The sequence below is a fragment of the Asparagus officinalis genome, chromosome 7, assembly GCF_001876935.1.
Source record: "Asparagus officinalis chromosome 7, Aspof.V1, whole genome shotgun sequence".
Taxonomy (NCBI): domain Eukaryota; kingdom Viridiplantae; phylum Streptophyta; class Magnoliopsida; order Asparagales; family Asparagaceae; genus Asparagus; species Asparagus officinalis.
In genome coordinates this window covers 33,087,802-33,105,728 of record NC_033800.1, presented here as the reverse complement: position 1 = coordinate 33,105,728, position 17,927 = coordinate 33,087,802, and the positions used below count along the sequence as shown (strand labels likewise).

At 38.1% G+C, this 17,927-nt stretch overlaps 2 protein-coding genes across 2 annotated transcripts in view; one reads left to right on the top strand and one right to left on the bottom strand.

Annotated features, from left to right (window-relative positions):
* LOC109850763 (probable GTP diphosphokinase CRSH1, chloroplastic) overlaps positions 897–17,927 on the bottom strand; it is a 38,605-nt gene continuing 21,574 nt past the window's right edge. Inside the window, 5 exon segments of the mRNA XM_020420835.1 lie at positions 897–1,069; positions 1,152–1,442; positions 2,084–2,485; positions 2,487–3,023; positions 11,081–11,357. Coding sequence (XP_020276424.1) covers positions 944–1,069; positions 1,152–1,442; positions 2,084–2,485; positions 2,487–3,023; positions 11,081–11,272 — 1,548 coding nt within the window. The 5' untranslated portion in view covers positions 11,273–11,357 and the 3' untranslated portion in view covers positions 897–943.
* Positions 13,595–14,914, top strand: LOC109846933. Its single transcript, XM_020416173.1, has 3 exons — positions 13,595–13,751; positions 13,857–13,939; positions 14,456–14,914. The coding sequence occupies exons 1-3, from the start codon at positions 13,595–13,597 to the stop codon at positions 14,912–14,914; spliced, it is 699 nt and encodes a 232-aa protein (XP_020271762.1).

Here is a 17,927-nt window from a genome sequence, read left to right as displayed (position 1 = left end):
CTTCCTACCAAAAAAATCAACATCTCCATCACCGGTGAATGATTCAATAATTTTTTTGATAACTTGGAAGTCTCAATCAATCTTTTGCATCAAAGTCTAAACAGTGTGTTTGTATGGGGTTTTGGCTTGTAAACCCAAAGTTTTATCCACATTTTCTTTAAAACCTATGAGCTTCAACATGTTTTTATACTTCATTGCAAATTCCATCAAAGAACAATATGTACCGCATAGAAGAAATTGTTACTCCAAAAGATATAAAGTTGGAAGGTTTATGATACAAGTAACTATGGGATTCCTTCCATATTGATCAGGTTACCTTGAAATTCTGTTAAGTCAGTTTTTTTTTTCAAAAGATGAATGCCTCTTTTATTTATTTATTTATTCTTCCTAATATGGATCAATGTGTATTTGCAACTATCATTCAATTATACTGATCGAAGATCATCTCAGCTTAATGACACATCATGACTTTAGAGAGTAAGCCAACAAAAGGATTGCACGAGGGAAAGAAGGGCCGTTACTTAATAATACAAAGTATTAAAAGTCATATACCGATCAACTACAGATGAAACTGCAGAAAAAAAAATTTATTACAATTGCAATGAAGTCATGATTTTTATAAACCAAGAGGTTCACTTGTTACAAATTTTACAGCAGATATTAACTGTTGAAATAAAAACCCTAATTCATTATGAGATCTCTTGGGCTTTATATAGGCCCCTTACACAAATTACAAATAAGTCCTAACTAATAATAATATGACAACACTCCTCCTCAAGATGGGCGAAAGATATCTACTAAGCCCAACTTGTCACATCCTCTAATCATATCTACTGAGCTAAGTCCTTTAGTCAGACAATCTGCTGCCTGGTCCTTCTTGGGCTTTATATAGGCCCCTTACACAAATTACAAATAAGTCCTAACTAATAATAATATGTCAACATTAACTCACAGTAAGCTTGTCACTCAACTCCCTGCGATAAACTTGGATCAAGCCTATGCCATCAGTCATTTGAAACATGCTTCTGTATTGATCATCTGTGTCCTCCATAGTCCTCATAAATCCAACCTAAGATGCAAAAAGAACAACAGTGGTTAAAAACTACTTCATTTACTAGAGCATGGATGGAATTTGAGATATATAAGTGCACCTGTTTCTGCAGAAAATCAAACTCATCAGTACTCAAGAAACCATCATTAATGTTTTCATCGAGAAGTTGCATAAGCTCCTGATCATCTTTGCTCCCTGCTCCAAGCTCTCCCATAACTGCCGTGAGTTCTTCGATACTGATTCTACCATCACCATTTTCATCAAGGAAGCGGAACACTTGGTTTTTGGGGTCATTGTCGAGTTTTCCCTTCTGATTTCCAGAAGGCAAATCTCTCAGGTGGAGGGCTGTGGCATCAGCTGCAGCCAGCATAATGTCCTTTAGCCTTTTTGCCTGCATGTTGAAATTGTGAGGACCAGTTTCCAAATCTCAGCACAAAAGCCGCTGTGCCTTAAAATTAGAAGGTTAATTGCACATAGTCCTCCTGTAAAATCACTGTTTTAAATTTATCACCCCTGTAGTTTCATTGTTGCCAATAGACCCCCTGGGTAAAAGTTTTCTCTTTTATCCTGGGTGAAAATTTGGCAGATATTGTCCCAGGTTGAAATCAGCGAGCCTATCTGGGGGTAAAAAAAATCAAAAACATTTAACCCAAGGGTCTATGTGTAGCAATGAAACTACAGGGATAGCAAGTTCAAAACAGTGATGCTATATGAGGTATATGCGCAATTAACCTTTGAATAAAAGAGATTGAGTTTAGGTTTAGTTGTGGGTAGACCCCTAGTACTATCGTCAAATTGAACTTACTCCATTCGTTCTATTGGTGCAGATAGACCTCCCAAGTGAAACTTTTTGACTCTTTTAAGGAGGTCTAGCTGCAACTATAGGTTTCCACTCGGGGGTCTATATGCAACAATAGAACTTTTTTAGGGCGGTCTATATGCAACAATAGAACTACAGGGACAGTAAAGTTCAACTTGGCGATAATAGAGGAGGTCAGTCTCCTATTAACCAAAAGAGATTGAGTTGGTTACCTCTTCGGGATCAGTTAAACCACCCTTATACATTGAATGGGAGGCAACTCCACCTTCAGCCACCATATCCATCGCAGCCGTCCTTATCTGCACTTCCATCAATGGTATCACCAATGGTCCTCGTTCGCTAAGATCGATTACAAGATGCAAGCTTTGGTATCCATTTCCTTTAGGCTTTGCAATATAATCTTTTGTCCTTGCAGGAATCTCTTTCCACAGACTCTGCATCACTTCATGAGCCCCATAACAAGCTCTCACCCCCCTTTCGTCGCTCGCCTCATCTCCACATTTTCGATCTATGATAACCCTCAAACCTAAATTATCATGGAGCTCTTCAGGCTTGATGCCATAGCTCAACAGCTTCTTCATGGTGCTGAAACGGCTCTTGTATCGACCTATGATTAGTGACGTCATTTACAATCTCCTGCAACTCGCTGTCGGATTTCAATGCTTGAAGCAGCTGACTCTTGAATATTTCAATCAGGGGCTTACTCTCAGTTTCACGACTTGTAAGCCACGTGTCCAAATAGACGTAAGAAGAGGGAAACAAGATGCGAAATGAGAGGTCCTCGAGCTCGAGTGACCAGCCTGCAGCTCCGACAGCATGGGCAAGAGGTGCGCATATCTTCAAAGCCTCGAGGGACAACTTCTGTTGGTGGTATTTAGGGAGGTTGTCTATGTGTCGCATTGAATCAAGTCTGGCAGCAAGCTCCACAATTAGAGCTCTGATGTCATAGGAAGTGAGGAAGTGCTTTCCTAGTTCGTTGGCTCTTTCATCGTCTAACGTCTCATCCCCTGAGTGCAGGTCCTTCATCTTCAAGCTCTCCTGCAGCAGGTGAAGGGTGCTAGATCCAGTTTGGGTTTCGATTTCGTCCATCGTTATAGCGCCTGCCAACAGGGCTTCTCTCAGTATGGCTGCGGACACAACCTCTGCATCCATCTGCGGTTACAAACTTAGAACAATTAAGAGGCTGCTTGGTTGACTGAAATAGAGACACAGGAGCAAATGTTACCGACAGATTTCTATTTCGATTGTTTGGTTAGCAACAAGATGTTGGATTTAAATCTAATTAAATCTATTTGTGGGCACATATGTTATATCAGTGTGTATCCCTATCCTTAAGGATGACCCGTATAAAGTGATCAACCAGGTAATTTGGGTTAATAGGTATTTAAGTAAATCATGGGCTAATTGTGCAGATACCGGACTGCAATTCTAATTTTATGAGGGGCTAAATTAGAAAATTACAAATCTATATAAAGGGCTTATGGTCTCTAATCTAAATGTTACGTTCTCTATTCTCTAATCCCCATCTAAAGAGATATTCAAGAGAAACCTTTCAGATTAGAAGATCAAACCTATTAAGATCCGTGCTAAAATTAATATGGATTCAGGTAATGCTTCCGCTCATTGTTGTGTTTATTCTCTTTGAATTAATTATGATTTTATGGATTAGATCTCAGATATAAGATCTAACAAGTGGTATCAGAGCAGACCATGTTTAGTTCCTTGTGATTTATGTTTAAGGTTAAGAATTTGGGGTTTTTGATCTTAATTTGGCTTTATTAAGATCTGTTAAGGGACTTGGCACCAGTGGCACTGTAGGTACTGTTCCCGCAATTTGTTTCCCCTTCCTACTATAGGTAAGTAGTTCCCCCTGAGCCGTTGGTCTAACCCCTCTTGTCTCATTCTCCTCTTCTTCTTCATTCTCTTGCTCCTCCTCAACCAAGTCTCCTTCCCAAGGAATCGTTACAGATATTGATTTCTCTATTCTCTCACCATTCTCCTCCACTCGCCTCATACTTCCAGTATTAGGCGAGTTACCAACAGATGAAGTTACCTTCCGAGTGTAATATGGCTCGAGTTCTCGGAAGTGCACATCCATGCTCACAAACAACCTTTTTTCCACCGGGCTCCAGCAAACATATCCCTTCTGAGTAGCAGAATATCCTACAAAGATGCACTTCACAGCTCTAGGGGCAAGTTTTCCGACAGATGGCCTGTTGTCCTTCACAAAGCACACACAGCCAAACAGTTTAAGTGGAAGAATCCCACCATTATCTCCCTTTAATGTCTCACACGGAGACTTCCAATCCAGCACTCTCGAGGGCGTTCTGTTGATCAGCGCTGCTGCGGTCAACACTGCTTGCCCCCATAATGTTTCTGGAACATTCATAGAGATCATCATACTTCTAGCAACCTCTAAAAGTTGTCTGTTCTTCCTTTCCGCTACCCCATTCTGAGCTGGTGTATATGGACAGGTCGTCTGGTGATGTATTCCCTGAGCTGATAAATATTCTTTAAACGCTCTGTTGGTATACTCTGTCCCATTATCCGACCTCAATATCTTCACCACTGCTCCGTATTGAGTCGCAGATACCGGACTGCAATTCTAATTTTATGAGGGGCTAAATTAGAAAATTACAAATCTATATAAAGGGCTTATGGTCTCTAATCTAAATGTTACGTTCTCTATTCTCTAATCCCCATCTAAAGAGATATTCAAGAGAAACCTTTCAGATTAGAAGATCAAACCTATTAAGATCCGTGCTAAAATTAATATGGATTCAGGTAATGCTTCCGCTCATTGTTGTGTTTATTCTCTTTGAATTAATTATGATTTTATGGATTAGATCTCAGATATAAGATCTAACAAGTGGTATCAGAGCAGACCATGTTTAGTTCCTTGTGATTTATGTTTAAGGTTAAGAATTTGGGGTTTTTGATCTTAATTTGGCTTTATTAAGATCTGTTGCACGTTGGATCTTGTGAAAACACGAACTGTTGCTTCCAAAACTTGAGTTTTCTTTTTTATAAACGACTCTGTCGTTTTTTTGATTTGCTGTTCGGATGGATTAAGCAAAGTTCATCTTTTGGCTTGATTTTTTCTTTCGATTGTTTGGATCTAAATTATATTTAAAATCGAAAGCAAGAGATCAATTTATGGAGTAAGTCATTATTCACTTAACTCCTCGCCAACAATGTTCGCCGATGGCCCCGCTGTCAAAAGAAGACAGCGGTGGCGGCATCAGGAAGCCCTAGGGTTTCGAAACCTTAGGGTGTGGGAGCTTAAACGGCGGCGGCGACGGTTAACTTTCGAAACCCTATGGGGGTGAGAAAAGATCATGCGTGAAAATATGCGGAAATTAAGGAGGAGTACCTCAATTTAGGCGAGCTTCAGGGCTAGAAAGCTTCAACAAACTTCGGTTCAATCCAAACGAACCCTGCGTTCGTTCTCAAGTTGAACCCCACGTTCGTTTTCAGGCGAGCCTCGTGCTCGATCCAAATGAACCTCGCGTTCGTTCTCAAGTCGAACCCCGTGTTCGTTCTCAAGTCGAACTCTGCGTTCATTCTCAGACGAGCCTCGTGCTCTATCCAAACGAACCCCACGTTCGTTCTCAAGTCGAACCCTGCGTTCATTCTCAGGAAAGCCTCGTGCTCGATCCAAACGAATCTCGCGTTCGTTCTCAAGCCGAACCCCGCGTTCGATCTCAGGCAAGCCTCGTGCTCAATTCAAACGAACCTCACGTTCGTTATCTGCCGTTCTCTTCTTTACCGTCGGGGTGAAAGGAGAGGGCTACGTCTATTGTGTTTCATCGGTTAAAAGAAACTGAAGGTGGACTTCATTTGGGGTTTCCTCGGTTTTGTTAGGGCACATGACCTCAAACCCACTAAAACCAATTCCTTTCTTTATTGGGTTTGCACAAGTCCAAGCCCTCTTAAAGCCATTCAGTTATGGGTCTAAAATTCTTTAAGAATGGTTTAATTGGATATACCAATTAAAACATATTTTTTGGTGGGCCTTATTAAGTTATGGGCCCAATTTTTAGTGTGCTTAATTTAATTAATTAAGCTATGAGGCCTTTAATTAATTTTTGGAAATTCAGTTAATTTGAATTAAATTATTTAATTTGAATTAAATTTAGTAGTTAATCAATTATTTAATTCAAATAATATGACACTAAGGTAACAAAGTTGTCTCTCATTCTAAATGATTAATTGAATTAAGAAGTTGTTAAAATAACCTCTCTTGTGTAGATTGTTCATGAGGAATGTTAGATGTTTGTGTGTATGTTTTCATGTAAATATTTAATCGGCCCAAAGGAAGGTTAATATTTATTTAGACTGCATACACATCTGTGATGATAGAAAAATCACCTTGGGAATATCAAAAGAAACAATGCATTTTAGTTGGAGGATGATAGAACTAATGGACAAGAGATTGTCTGGAAATGAAGGAGCATGCAAAACATTGGACAAAGTTACAGAACCAGTACAATCGACTGTACCCTTACATAAGGTTTACATGTGAATAATGAATCGATCTAAAGATAGTTTCATTATTTGACATGAGTTATTGTCAATATTTAATCATTGCAATAAAGTATCACTTACAAATTAATATTACTATCCAAAGACTTGATATTAATATTGTGCCAGATATCTTGAGATGAGATTTGTCATTATTTGACTTTTATTGATTACTAATTATCATTAATAATGTGAGTATCTTTTGTTTATTTCAGCTAATGCATCTGCTGTAATAATTTCTGCTAACATCAACTCAATTCCCATGCTCAATAGGACTAATTTTAAGGTTTGGAAAAAGAACATATTAATTGTTCTTCGCTGTATGGATCTAGACTTTGCATTAAGAACTGAACAACCCCAACCTCTCAATGCGGATAGCACTCCTAATGCAAAGGAGTATGAGAAATGGGAGCGTTCAAATCATATGAGTCTCATGACAATTAAGCGTGGCATTTCGGAAGTCTCCAGGGGCATAGAATCTGAATGGATTACTAAGACTAAAGATTTTCTTACTGAAATTGAGAAACGTTTTGCAAAAAACAATAAGGTAGAAACAAGTACGTTTTTAGCTCGCTTGATTTCGATTAAGTATAAGGGTAAAGGAAATATCAGGGAGTACATTATGGAAATGTCTCATATTGCTTCAAAACTTAAGGTACTCAAACTCGATCTCTGTGATGAGTTACTGGTGTATCTAGTTTTGTTATCTCTTCCTACACAATTTAATCAGTTTAAGATTAGTTATAACTGCCAAAAGGAGAAATGAACTCTTAATGAGCTCATTTTATATTGTGTGCAAGAAGAAGACATGCTGAAGCAAGATAAATCCGAGAGTACTCATCTGGCCTATGTCTCTAAGGATAAGGGCAAGAAAAGAAAGAATGAAAATGAAGCTGCTAAGGATCTTATTCAGAAGAAACAACATAAGGATGATCAATGTTGTTTCTTTTGCAACAAGTCTGGACACGTAAAGAAGGATTGTACCAAATATCACGCAAAGAAGGATCATGTTCAGAAGAGCTTATATAGTTTAAAACAGGCTCCGAGACAGTGGTACAAGAAGTTTAATAACTTCATGCAAAACAATGGCTACAGAAGATGCAATTCGGATCATTACTGCTATTTTAAGAGGTTCGATTCCGACTTTATTATATTATTATTATATGTTGATGATATGTTAGTAGCAGGATGGTGTTTTGAGGAGATAAACAGTTTGTAGAAGCAGCTAGAAAAGGAGTTTGTAATGAAGGATCTGAGTGCAGCAAAACAGATTCTAGGGATACGAATCAGTAGGGATGAAGCTGAAGGAACGTTGAGGTTGAGCAAAACTGAATATATCGAGAAGGTACTTCAGAGGTTTAATAAGCATAATGCTAAGGTTGTTAGCAAACCACTTGGAAGCCAGTTCAAGTTATCTATTGAGCAATCTCCTAAGACAAATGCAGAGAGAGAGAGCATATGAGTAGAGTGTCATATTCTTCGGCCATTGGAAGTCTCATGTATGCGAGGCCGGATATTGCCCATGCAGTGGGAGTTATGAGCAGGTTTATAAGCAATCTAGGGAAGCAGCATTGGGAGACCGTGAAGGATATTGCGGTACTTGAGAGGGACAACGAACAAGCCACTATATTTTAGGAGGAAGGAGTTAGTTCTGTAGGGATACGTGGATACGAACTTCGCCGGTGATCATGATACTAGGCGAAGCACCACGGGGTATATTTATACCTTAGCGTCGACAGCAGTGAACCGGGTCTCATGTCTACAGAAGATTGTGGCTTTATCTACAATCGAGGCTGAATATATCGTGGTGATTGAAGCAAGCAAGGAGATGATTTGGTTGAATGAGTGCTTAGAAGAGTTAGATCTGAAGCAAGGGAGATGAGTTCTTTATTATGATAGCCAGAGAACTATACATCTTGCCAAGAATCTAGTTTATCATGTCAGAATGAAACACATCAATGTACGATACTATTTCATACGCTCGCTGATTGAAGACGGAAAGTTACACTTAATGAAGATTTTGGGGAGTCAAAATTTGGCTGACATGTTGACGAAAGCAGTAACCATTGAGAAATTGGACTTGTACGTAACTGCAGTTGGCCTTCACGAGTAGAAGATGAAGACGAAGCCGCACTAGGAGGATCGACAAGATCGCCGGGATGTTGATGATTGAAGAAATGATTTTTCGAGGAGGAAAAGATACTTGCGAAGAAGGAGATAGTTCGGGAGAGCTCGCTGATAGCGCTTTAGTCTCCAAGTAAGAGATTGTTAGTCTAAGTGTAGACCCAAAGCTGAAGTCGAAGCTGAAATCAACAAGATGATGCAAAACAAAGGAAACAAGAAACTACAGTACGGTCGATCGCGGTGCTCTCGACGGTCGACCGCGAACATGCATAAAAACAAAAAAAGTCTCTAGACTTTCTTCGATCGATCGTGGCGGGGGGGGGGGCGACTGGTTCGGCGGTCGACCGCGAGTCGAGCTGGCAATTTTATAATCTATTTTGAATTCTATTTGGGATGGGATTCATATATATACCTATATGTTTCTAGGGCTAATTAAGGACGAGAAAAAACTATTAGAAGAGAAGAAAAGAGAGAGAATCTCAGAGAGATTAAACCCTAGTTTGAGTGCTTGTATTTCTTCTTCAATTAATCAAAGAGATTGTGTGGTGTGGCTCCCGAGAACGTAGGCATGTTGTCGAACCTCGTTAAATCTGTGTGTTCGTCTTTTTTACTATTCCTGTAAGTTTTTATCTTTGATTTATGGTGAATTTCTGTCTTGCTCAACTTTCTAACAAGCTCCGGAAGGGTAATGGTTCGATTTGATTGTTTCGAATCCCCAACACTACAGGCTCACATGTCCTTTGCACTCTTCTATTGAGCTGCACTGCCGCTACTTTGTCTATATAAACTTTAATTTGTATGATTTTCGTATTTTGTGAGGAGAGTGCAATATTTTATATTTATACACTTTATTAAACTCTTTTTAATGAAATGCAGGGGGATCTCCCATCATTTTTATCAAAAGAAGAAAAAAAAACATTTGCAGCATTTGCAATTGTAGCATACCAAAAAAAGTCCCTAAAAGCCGCAAAGAATGTATAAATGTTGTACTACGGCGTAGCATGGACACTGGTATTTGACAAAATGACTGTCCAAAATCCGAACATCAGTACTTGACATGTATGATTTGGCTAATATATGAAAGAGCTCATATATGGAAGAACCTATGTTTAGGAAAACTATAGTTAGCTCTTTGGATACCACTTACTTGAAGGGCATTGTATTTCTAACAAGGCTCTCGATGTGCTCATACTAGCCAATCTTTTCATTATTAATAATTGAATATCCCATTTCACTACATATCTTGCTTTCATCTACCGCAATCGCTTGTTGATTACATTAAGCTTTGGAAGGTTTGAGATATGCCATGCGTGGTATTTCTCTTGTTAATAGGGTAAGGTGTGTTCACCTGAAAGACAAGGTGATTTCCTTTCTTAATTAAAAAAAAAGATTAGGAGATTTTTGAATTCTTGATTCCAAGATACATTTGGTTTTTCAATGAGAAAACTAAGGAGCTGGCCCTCGCGGATGCCTACAATTCCATGTCAAAAGGTGGAGAAACATACTTTTCTTCTCTTTGGTTGGATGGAAAAAATATGAAAACTATTTATGGAAACCACTTTCTACTTAAACATGGAAAGGTGTACTTCGGAAAATGGGCGTCTCAATGAATGCCCCAATTTTTTGGAACCTAGCTTCCGGACAAATTTATAGGAAATGGATTACAAACCTATATTTAGATTTCTTTTTCTAGAATTTGATTTCTAGGAAAACAATTAAACAGTCCCTTAATTGATTTTGAAGGGATTAATAGATGTAGGCTTACACATGTTATAGTTTACACAGACGGATTTGTAAGAAAAGGAAGCTATAAGGAAAAAAAAAAAATTCACAATAAAAGAAAGCAAGCTAGCTAACAACTGTATTCATAAGTTGTCTTGGCAGTCAATGTTGTCATTTGGCTGGGGAAAGAACTCAATTAGTGTCATGTGGTCCTTGATACCCCAACTCTCTTCCATTACATATGTTGGGCAAACAAACTGTTAGAATTGAGTCTCAAAATCTTCAAACCTCTCTTTTAACTCTACAATGCTTATGCAAAAATCAAGTTACTAAATTAAGTCTCCAAATTTCAGTAGTTTATCTTTATATATTTGGATGAATTTCACAAAACGCCCCTGAACTTGGGGTGCTTCCTACCAAACCTTCCTGAACTTTGTTTATTCCATTAAGCCCCCTGAATTTTACGGGTGTCTCATCACATAACCTCTTTAAACTTTCAAGTTTTCCTAACAGACTAACTATTAACAAACCGCTAGAGTATTCTTGAGAGAAAGAACCCTCCATCAGAGGAGGGGGCTGTAGCCTATATAAGTAGAAAGTGACTATAAATTGACTTCTATCTCAATGACATTTTAATTATTTACCATTTACATGTAGAGGGGTCCGTTGATAGAAGTTGAAAGGTATGTGAGATATACCAAAGTTCGCAGGGTTTAGTAGAATAAATAAAGTTCCAGGGAAATTCATGGTAAACTCCTTAAAGTTCAAGGTCGTTTTGTGAAATTTATCCTTTATATTTTTCCCAGCAAAGAGCTAGCTATAAGTTTAAGTAGAATTACCTGCAAATCAGCAAGAAGATAAGCAATGGTGCAGGCCTTTGCAAGCGGAGTCCGGCCATCGGCGTCAACAGGCAGAGACTGAAGAGGAGGAAAAGAAAGCTTCAAAGCCTTGAACAGAAGTTGAGAAGATGATGCAGTTGAAATCTCTCCCATTCTCTCTGTTAGCTCATTGAAAGTACCAAGCAACTCCATTGCCGTCGCCGTTAATGGATGAACTTAGCTCCGGAGGAAAACTTGGATTGGGGGGATTGCTTGCTGCCTCCATTGGTTGCTTCATCTGCATTATTTATAACAAATCAATTTCAATGACTTTTCTCACATTTTAGATTTTTTTAACCTGTGACAGATAAGTTTTTGTATTTTTTCATTTTTATTTTTCTTGAACAAGAATCACGCGGAAATTAATTATTATATCCTCTTGGTGCTCTGTCGATCTTACGCGCAATCATCGAGTAACAGACATCCAACCGCAAAAAATTCAAATATGAAAGTGCGCACGCGCGCGCACACACACTCAATCAAATTTATGTTCATATTCTTTTTGTTTCAGCTCTACCACGACTGTATTTATTTACATCATATTGGATAATAAAGAAAAGACAAGATCATCTCTCCATGTACTGAATTTGGTGGCAAAATGAGCTGCAACCTCATACCTATAACTTTCTAATGTAATAATATATTGAAGATTAAGAACACACATATTCCAGGTATTACTCCAACATGCAAAGCAACTTTCACATTTTCTCAAACTTCATACAAATAATGATAATGTGTATGTAAGTGTCCAAAGAGAGGATAATTAAAAGGTAATTGTTAAAAACGTGCCTTTGAAGATTTTCAAAAGAAAACCTAACTTTTACCTAATTCCACTATTCCAACAACCCTTGTATATTATTTTATTAATATTTGTCAGCTATATATAGGGGTGTGGTTTGAGGGTTTAGGATCATCAGAACTCAGTTGAGTAGAGAGAAAATAGAGAGAAGAGAGTGAGATAGAAAGAGTCCCTTTCTTTGTGTGAGTATCTGGATAGAAAGTGATCTCCTCTTTTGTAATCTTCTCTTTGTGATTAGTGAAGTTCTATGTTGTTCTTGTCTGTGAACGTAGGTCATACTGACCGAACCACGTTAAATCCTTATGTGTTGTTCTTTGTGTTCATTGTGTTTATTCAGTGTTGTTATTCTCCATACTCGTATAGACATCTTTTGTGTCTGTGAAGCCCCTCCGCTGCAACAAACTGGTATCAGAGCCTGACTTAAAGTACGTGTATCTGCTTATCGTATGCTCTGTGGCTGCCTCTAAAAGTGGATCCTCCACATCATAAAATAAGTTAGATTATCATTCACTCTTTAAAGGTGCTAAGTACTATTTACGTGTATGATACTATTCAAAAATACGGTACTATCCATATGTACAATTACTGCTCAATTACTGTTCATAATTGCAGTTACTGTTCTAGTGGGCTTCAAAATATCTTCTGCGAAATACAAAGTGGCGAAATTTGATGAGAGAAACAGCTTCAGTTTGTGGAGAGTAAAAATAAGGGCTCTCCTAGTACAACAAGAACTGTTCAAGGTCTTGTTCGGAAAGAATAAGTTTCCGAATCTATGCCCGATGATGAGAAAGAAGAGCTGGAGATGAAAGCGCATAGTACCATACAACTCTGTTTAGCCGATGAGGTCCTGCGGGAGGTTGCAAAAGAAGATACCGCCGCCGGGTTGTGGCTCAAGTTGGAGAGCTTGTACATGACAAAATCTCTAACGAACAAGCTCTACTTGAAGCAACGCCTCTTCACCCTTTGTATGAAGGAAGGTATGCGAATTAAAGACCACTTAGATGAACTTAGCACTATTCTTATGGATTTAAAGAATATTGATGTTAAAATCGACGAAGAAGATCAAGCCCTGATCTTGTTATGTTCATTACCTCCTTCCTATGAAAATTTTGTCAATAGCATGTTATACGGTAGAGATATACTTTCTTTGGAAAATGCTAAATTAGCCTTACATTCAAAAGAGTTAAGGCAGAAAGTGTCTGTCGTAAGAGGAGAGGATCAAACTAAATGCTTGTTCGCTCGAGGTCATCCTGAAAAGGGTGTTGGTGATAGAGACAAATCTAGAAATATGTCTAGATCAAAGTCCAGGCCAAGGAAAAATGTTGAATATTATTACTGCCATAAATATGGGCACATAAAACCTAATTGTCTAGCGCTTAAAGAAAAAGATAATTCACAGTCAAAGTCAGGAGATGTAAAACTTTCAGTTGCCACTATAACTGAAGAGTCTTCTAGTTTACAGGAAATTCTTTCAGTCAGTGTTAATACTCATTCACAAGATGAGTGGGCTCTTGATTCGGGCTGTTCCTACTATATGTGTCCGCATAGGAATTGGTTTGTCACATATCAGTCTATCGATGATGGGAATGTCTTGTTGGGAAATAACATGCCTTGCAAGACTGTTGGTATCAGATCAATTAAGATTAGAACGTGGGAATGTCTTGTTGGGAAATAACATGCCTTGCAAGACTGTTGGTATCAGATCAATTAAGATTAGAACCCATGATGGTATTGTTAGAACATTGAGCAATGTCCGTCATATTCTAGAGTTAAAGAAGAACCTCATTTCTTTAGGCACCATTGACTCAAATGGTTTTAAGTTTTCGGCTGAAGGTTGAGTTTTGAGAGTAAGTAAAAACTCTCTTGTTGTGATGAAAGGAAAGAAGGTAAATACCCTCTATATCCTTAATGACAGTACAATGACATGTACTGCAACAGTGTCATCCTTAGATGATTCAGATTCTGATACTACACGTTTGTGGCATATGCGGTTAGGGCATATGAGTGAGAGAGGACCGAATGTATTGAGCAAACAATGTCTGCTTTGTGGTCAGAAAATTAGTAAGCTGGACTTTTGTGAGCATTGTGTTTTTGGCAAACACCATAGAGTATACTTTAGTACAGGTGTCCATAGAACCAAGGGTACTTTAGATTACATTCATTTAGATATTTAGGATCTCTCTCAGGTTCCATCGAAAGGTGGAGCTCGTTTTCTGCTAACATTAATTAATGATTATTCCAGAAAAGTTTGGGTGTATCCTTTGAAGCATAAGAGTAATGTATTTACAACCTTCAAGTAATAGAAGGTTATGATTAAGAAGCAAACATGAAAGAAAGTGAATCATCTCAGAACCGATAATGGGATGAAGTTTTGTTCCACAGAGTTTGACCAGTTCTTCAAAAATGAAGGTACTGTGCGTCATCATACATTTTGGCATATACCACAACAAAATGGTTTTGCAGAAAGGATGAATAGAACACTTTTGGAGAGAGCTCGGTGCATGCTCTCTAATGCTGGTTTGTCAAAAGACGTTTAGGCTAAGGCAATCAATACAGCTTGCTATTTGATAAACATATCTCCTTCTACATCAATTGATTTTAAGGCTCCAGAAGAGGTATGGTCTGGTGCCCCTGCTAATTACTCTCATTTAAGAGTATTTGGTTGCTCTGCTTATTTTTATGTTAATGATGGTAAGCTTGAACCTAGAAAAAAGAAAGCTATCTTTCTAGGATATGCTACTGGAGTGAAGAGATATAGATTGTGGTGTTCTGATCTCAAGTTACCTAAGTTTATTATTAGTAGGGATGTTACTTTTGATGAAAAATTTATGCTTCACCCAAGAAAGGAGTTTGTTATTGACATTACAGGTACTGAAAAAGAGTCTACCAAGCATGTGGAGCTAGAGAGCTCATCTTCACAGAGAGTGCTTGAGGGCGCTCATGTTGAACCAGTTGATATTACGGAAGGTTCAACTTCAGATACTGATACACCATAAGAACAACAGTATAATATTGCCACCGAGAGAACAAAAAGGTAGATCCGACCTCCTCAACACTATACAGACATGCTTGCTTACGCTTTGAGTATAGCAGAATCAATTGAGGTTCCAGAGCCTTCTACCTATAAGGAGGCTATTAGTGGTAATGAGGCTGCAAATTAGACTGTTACGATGACTGAAAAGATGAAGTCTCTTCACAAGAACCAGACATGAGAGCTAGTGAATCCACCAAGGGGACAGAAGATCATTGGCTATAAATGGGTCTTCAAGAAGAAAGAAGGAGCTTCGGATACAGATTCTATAAGGTACAATGCACACTTGGTAGCTAATGGCTACAGTCAGACCGAATGTATGGACTTCAATAAAGTATTCTCTCTAGTTGTAAAACACACCTCAATCCACGTGTTGCTTACCATAGTTGCTCATTTTAATTTGGAGCCTGAGCAACTTGATGTGAATACAGCTTTTTTACATGGCGAGCTTGAAGAGCAAATCTTTATACATCAGCCAGAGGGGTTCATTGTTAAAGGTAAAGAAGACCATGTGTGCAGGTTGAAAAAAAAATCTCTTTATGGGTTTAAACAGTCTACGAGATGGTGATATTTGGGATTTGATACTTTCATGTTTGAGCATGGTTACTCTAGGAGTAAATATGATAGTTGTGTTTATCATAGAAAGCTCAATGATGGTTCTTTTATATATTTACTTTTGTATGTTGATGACATATTGATTGCAGCTAAAGATATGTCAGAAATCAACGAGTTAAAATCTCAACTCAAACATGAGTTTGAGATGAAGGACTTGGGAGTAGCAAAGAAGATTTTAGGGATGAAGATCCACATGAACAGGCAAGAAGGAAGTTTATTCCTATCTCAGGAGAAATACATCAAGAAGATATTAAGAGATTTGACATGCTTGATGCCAAGCCTGTGAAGACTCCGCTTGCAACTCATTTTCATCTTTCAGTAGATTTCTCACCTCAGACTGAAAAGGAGGAGCAGTACATGTATTGTGTTCCTTATGCGAGTATAGTTGGAAGCATTATGCATGCTATAGTTTACACCCATCCAGATATTTCACATGCAGTTAGTGTTGTGAGTCGGTATATGGATAAGCTTGGAAAGGTCTATTAGCAGGCTGTAAAATGGATATTTAGATATTTGAGAGGATCTGCTAATATTGGTTTGTATTTTGGAAGGAACACAAACTCAAATTGCAGAATACTTGGCTATTCTGATTCAGATTATGCGAGTGATTTGGATAAGAGACGATCCCTGATGGGTTATATATTCACTCTTTTAGGTAGTGACATTAGTTGGAAGGCGACTTTACAGTCGACATTTGCTTTATCTACCACAGAGGCAGAGTATATGACAGCGACAAAAGCAGTGAAAGAAACTATTTGGTTGAGAGGTTTGGTTAAAGATCTCGGCTTACACCAAGGTGTTACTATGGTATTTTGTGACAGCCAGAGTGCTATACATTTGATGAAGCATCAGATGTATCATGGAAGAACCAAACATATAGATGTTAGATATCATTTTTATCAGAGAAATTAAAGTCATCAAGATTAAGAAGATTGGTACTGCAGGTAATACAACAGATATGATGACGAAGCCCACACCTTCACGCAAGTTCGAACATTACCTCGAATTGCTTGGAGTTCGACAAAGTGGAGGTTAAGCCCGTAAGGGGTTTGTGGCAAGACAATAAGTGTGAAGAGAAGATCTTTATTTTCAAAGGCAAGGTAGAGATTTGTTAAAAAATGTGCCTTTGAAGATTTTCAAAAGAGAACCTAACTTTTACCTAATTCAACTATTCTAACAACACTTATATATTATTTTATTAATATTTGTAAGCTATATATAGGGGGTGTGGTTTGAGGGTTTAGAATCATCGGCAATTGAGTAGAGAGAAAATAGAGAGAAGAGAGTGAGATAGAAAGAGTCCCTTTCTTTGTGTGAGTATCTGGATAGAGAGTGATCCTCTCTTTTGTAATCTTCTTTTTATGATTAGTGAAGTTCTCTGTTGTTATGATCCGTGGACGTAGGTCATACTGACCGAACCACGTTAAATCCTTGTATGTTGTTCTTTGTGTTCACTGTGTTTAGTCAGTGTTGGTATTCTCCACACTTGTATAAACATCTTTTGTGTTTGTGAAGCCCCTTCACTACAACAGTAATAATCTTAAATACAACATAAGAAAGTAAAGGGAATTTTAGCTGATGGCTAATGAAAATTCTTGAATGAGTATTGAGTACACACCTCAATATTTACTAGTTGTCTAAAAGCTAGATGGACTTGATTTATTTCTTCCATTTATATCCTCTATTGTGCTTATTCTTTTTGCAGGTTCTATACACTATTGTGAATTGGGATTCGAGGATAGTTTGGGGAAAATACTGTTAAAGAATAAACTCAAACAAAGTTAGTTTTTTGAGGCGACATTAAATGAGAAGTTGAAGGGGAAGTCATTTGGAGTTTTCTATAATAAGTCATGGCAGTAACGAAGGGTCAGAATTAAGTGCTGCTATTTAGAATTCTGTTTTAAGAGTCTATTAATAGAGTTATATTCTGTTGAGAAAAAGTAAAGAGAAGAAAAAAAATATATGTCTAAGAATTAATAGGAAAGAAAATTGTGTTCTTCTTTCTCTTCCTTAAAAAGCAATCTAATTTTATCAAATTGGTATCAGAGCTATGGTGAATTCAGGGAGTATGTCACTAGGGCAGATACCGCTGCCACGACTCACCAAGTCAAACTATGATAATTAGAGTATTCAGATGTGTATGTTGCTTGGTGCGTAAGACGCATGGGAAGTAGTCGAAGTCGGCTATGAAGAGCCGACAACAATAGGTAATCAGACGACGAATCAGATAAAGGCTTTGAAAGAAACACGTATGAAAGACAAGACCTCTCTCTATTTATCGCTCCAAGTGGTGGCTGTGTCAGGTTTCGAGAAAATTGTTGGTGCGATAACTTCAAAGGAAGAGTGGGACATTTTGCAAAAGG